Source organism: Apaloderma vittatum, unplaced genomic scaffold (assembly GCF_000703405.1).
Source record: "Apaloderma vittatum isolate BGI_N311 unplaced genomic scaffold, ASM70340v1 scaffold14461, whole genome shotgun sequence".
Taxonomy (NCBI): domain Eukaryota; kingdom Metazoa; phylum Chordata; class Aves; order Trogoniformes; family Trogonidae; genus Apaloderma; species Apaloderma vittatum.
This window is the reverse complement of record NW_009699730.1, coordinates 20,614-25,043: the sequence shown is the minus strand read 5'-3', so window position 1 is coordinate 25,043 and position 4,430 is coordinate 20,614. Positions and strand designations below refer to the sequence as shown.

Genomic DNA, 4,430 nt, shown 5'->3' with positions numbered 1-4,430 from the left:
CGGAAGAGCTGACAATTGCTGGCATGACTTTCACCACCTTCGATCTGGGGGGACACGCTCAAGGTAAGAGAATCCATTGCCTTAACTTCGCTGCCTGGGGTTGGAGCTGTCTACAATCCATTTGTTGCGGATCAGAAATACAACCGTGCTGCAGAGATTTTCTGCTGTCGAAGAGAGCGCAGGCAGTCAAAAGCATCAGCTGCTCTTTTGCCTGTATCTACCACTTATCGCAAAGCCCAAAGGCAATTTGGCAAGAGTCACAGACTGTTTGGGGTTGGAAGGGACCTCTAGAGACCATCTAGTCCAACCCTCCTGCCAGAGCAGGATCCCCTAGGGCAGCCACCCAGGACACATCCAGAGCTGCAGTAGAGCAGAATTTTTTGCCCCATACCTGTGTTTTGAAGAGAATTCTGTACTATTCAAGGTATGGAATAGTACTTACATTCACCTTTAAGCTTACTGTTTCAAACTTATTTTTGTTGACGTTCATTCCCGGGGAAACAGAAAACGTTCCAGCGTGCACGTGGGATAGAGTGATGATAACAGTACAGGTAATGGTGCTTTTGCTCCATTATTTCAAGTTTTGTAAAACATGAAATTTCATCCCAAAGACCGTTAGCATAAGTTAAGACATTTAAAAAAAACTCCAGAAACAACCAAGCAGCCTGTTGCTTCTTACTTACTGATGTGCGTTGCTCTGAATTTTTGGGATAATTTCCTTCTTTTTTTTTTTTTTTTCCTTTAAATTCACATCTTTCCTGTAGCTCGCAGAGTGTGGAAAAACTACCTGCCTGCGATTAATGGCATTGTGTTCTTGGTGGACTGTGCAGATCATGAAAGATTGCTTGAATCAAAAGAAGAACTTGATGTAAGTTTAAGTAATTTAAGTGTTAACCTCAACTTCTAAGAAAGGAGCTCAAATTCCCGGTATCCCATGGAGCTCTGCTGCCACCTGGGCATGAGTAGTAGTGGTGTGACCTAAATTAATCCCTCCTCTTTTCTCCTTTCCTTTGCAGTCACTAATGACAGATGAAACTATTGCTAATGTGCCTATCCTAATTCTTGGTAACAAGATAGACAGACCTGAAGCAATCAGTGAAGAGAGGTTACGAGAGATGTTTGGTCTGTATGGTCAGACAACAGGAAAGGTAATGGTCCTACTTTCTTGTTTGTGTTTTTATCTGAGAGGTGTTTGGGGATTTTTTTGCTTGAGGTGTGGGTTTTCTTTGGTGGTTGGTTTGGTTTGGTGGTGTGGGGTTTTTTTTTCTCGTTAGGGAGTTTGTTTGCCTTATATTTGTGTGTTGATTCCAGTTCACTCTGGCTATGCGAAATAAGTGGATTTTTAATTTATGAAGTGCTTAGTACACAATAACCATATATGGAATGAAATCTGAAGTCGCATTCTGGTTTCGAGTGCTTCACCCTCTCCAAACGCGTGCGAGAATGTGCTTCACGTATTTCTCAACACATACGTATTTTAGATTAATTTATTTTCAAAATTATGATATCCAGCACAAGTTAAATAACGACATCCCACAGAAACAAATGTCCATGTAAAGCAGCAGAGGTGTTTTTTTTTTTTGTCCCGTTGCTGTCACGTGGCGTATTTGTGTGTCTCTGCAGGGCAGTATACCACTGAAAGAGCTGAACGCGAGGCCGCTGGAAGTGTTCATGTGCAGCGTGCTGAAGAGGCAAGGCTATGGAGAAGGCTTCCGCTGGATGGCCCAGTACATTGATTAATGCCAAAATCGCACCAGTACATTCTGTCCCATGTCTGAATATTAAGTCTGCTCCTTATTTGATCACTCAGTGTATGTAACTTGAATTCGTCTGACTGTTGAGTTATTAAAAAAAAAAACACAAACAACCCAAACCCACATTTTTAGCTAATTATATCATGTACGCTAAAGTGTAAGTGTGAGAATTGACAAATTATTTCGAGCAAGTTTGTAAGTTTAAGTACCACAACTTGTGAGCTTTCTAATCCCGTGCGACATTCTTTTGCAGCTTTTAATTTAACAAGTCTCCGGCACCGCTTTTGGTCAGAGCAACTTTCCAGTACAGTATGTTTAAATGCACTTTTTAACAGCTAAAAAAACTACAAACATGTGAAAAGTATTTAAAGCTTATGTTAAATTTTTTATGTACTTTTTTGAAACTGGTTTTATAACTTTAGAGTATATAACCATCTTTCAAGGAATAATAAATAATTAGCTGATGGATAATTGCATGATGCCTTACGGTTTTCAATAATATACTTTCTTATGCAACGTCATGCAATAAATTTAAATTCAGTTTTTGGCAACTTTAATGGAAAATGTTTCGTTTTAGTGTGTCTTACCTAGTGAGGCTGCCCTCATGGTCTGAACATGTGGGATATTTTTGTGAAACACAGAAGGCCGCAAAGTAGTTTCCTTGTATGTTAGAGTAAGGTATTTTCTCAGATTACCAAGTTGCATTTATTTTAGGATTTTGCATTAGTAAAAGAAAAAATCTAATCCGATGCCTTTAGATCCACCACCTTTAAAAAGTACAAATAATGTAAATCAGCTGTGCCAATCTAATCTGGAACTGATGTCAGAAGTGATCTTACTCTACAGGTCTCTTGAATTAAACCCAAAAGTGACACAAGAAATATTTATTTTATGTTTTCGTTCCCCAAAGAAATTAAGGATACCACTGCACTAGATGTTCAGTTCCTAATTTAATTAGATTTGGGGTTGGACATAAGACTCACCTTTGAAATCCCCATGGAAAAAAAAGAACCGTTGCTCTTACTGCTTGTGAAAATGGATCAGCCCCTTCCCAGTCAGCCAGTCCTACTTTTGGGGTTTCAAACTGGGAGGGGCTGGAATGTTTTCTGTGCTTTTGCTCTGAAGCCCAGCCAGTGTGGCAGCGGGTGGCTTATTTCTGGGGTGGTATATGGTTTTCTGCAGGCCGTGTTCCCAGATTTCTGACTGGTTTTCTCCACCTTTGAGCACGTTAGTTCCCCGAGGAGAAAGCAGAGCATTTTTTGAAGAAAGGGTCTTGAAGCACGTGTGTCTTTCAGCACCTTGTTGATGCTGGCTGATGGTTGGTGCTTCTGGGTGCTGGAGATGTTTTCATCTGTGGCTTGAAGGTAGAGTTTCAGCTCTGGAGTCACTGTTTCGTTGTGATGGGTTTGAGTTTCACTGGGTAGTTTCATTTTTTTTTTTCCCCCCTTTTATTACTGAATCCCTTTCACTCACTGTCTTGGGTCTTCTTTAGCCCTTATGTTTCCAATACCTGTGGCAGCAAATGTATTTGACTGCTTTCATTTCATAAATAACTTTGTTGCCCTGCTGGGCTTGAATCTCAGATTTAAAGCCTAGAGGCTCACAGCAAATAAACGAGACTTATTACTTGCCCAGATTCGAACTCGTGTGACTGAATATTGATGATCAGTTCCCCGCAGTCCTAGATTGTGCATCTGAATAAGATGAATAATTCAGAACGGAACTAATGTAAATGGTGACTGAAGTTTATTACGGCACAGGCACGTGCAAAGTGTTAAGCCCAGTTTGTGCACGGTGAAGTTCAGAGTGACAGCAGCCAACAGCTTTTTCCAAACGACCAGCTGTAAGAGAAGTCTGCACTTAAACTAGTGCTCAGCTGTAGAGTAGTGTCTCTGTTGGATAAATCAAAACTGGAGGTAAGAAATGACCTCTTACCAGCGTATGGCTGTTACGTAGGGGGCATGCTTTATTTTATATATATTTTTTTTCTTCTCTAGAGTTTCCTGATGATGGTTTTAACAGCTAAATCAGTGGAGAGTGTAAATATTAAAAAAAACCGTACTACTTGCAGAGTCACGTTGTGGTGTTGATGTGGGAGACTTGGGACTGTTGCCTGTGCTGGATGGGAATGAAGCTGGAGGTGGAGGCGTCCCGCTGCCGAGAGCTTCCACGAGCTGAGCCCTTCCATGGCACCGAGAGGTCCCCTTTCCCTGCTCTGGGAATGACAATTAGCAGTAAGGGATGGTAGTATTAAGTATTAAAAACGGAGGGAGGCATGATACTGCTTTAAAAGTGTGTGTTAAGAGTAATTCTTCATGTTACAGAAAGTACGGTTTTGCGTTTCCTGCTGTAGGGTGGTAGTTTCAATGTGGTTGTAATAAGGGCATGAAGAAATCTGGACCTTGTGTTGATCCGCCTGGGCCTTGTAGTGGTTCCCGTGGTGGGAGTAGCTGGTCAACACTCGGCAAAACACCCAAATCATCTCGCCCTGGTTCATTTCATTCAGCAGAGGAAGCCTCTCTCCTGTAGTTTGCGTTCTGTTGTGCACATGAACGTGGGTGGCTGTTGTGTGTCTTTGTGTGAAGACTTCATTAACAGACAAATATTCTTACGAGAGGTTTTCTGGTGGTTTTCCTTCTCACCCCCTCAGTATCTTCCTGGTCATTTTTTCCTGGA

At 41.5% G+C, this 4,430-nt stretch overlaps 1 protein-coding gene across 1 annotated transcript in view; it reads left to right on the top strand.

Moving 5' to 3' along the window:
* The window catches only part of SAR1B (secretion associated, Ras related GTPase 1B), a 6,060-nt gene extending 3,749 nt beyond the window's left edge, over positions 1 to 2,311 (top strand). Inside the window, exons 3-6 of the mRNA XM_009878517.1 lie at positions 1 to 63; positions 765 to 868; positions 1,017 to 1,148; positions 1,624 to 2,311. Of these exons, the coding sequence (XP_009876819.1) occupies positions 1 to 63; positions 765 to 868; positions 1,017 to 1,148; positions 1,624 to 1,740 (416 nt within the window). The 3' untranslated portion in view covers positions 1,741 to 2,311. The remainder of the gene's footprint in view (positions 64 to 764; positions 869 to 1,016; positions 1,149 to 1,623) is intronic.
* The last annotated feature ends 2,119 nt before the right edge of the window (positions 2,312 to 4,430 follow it).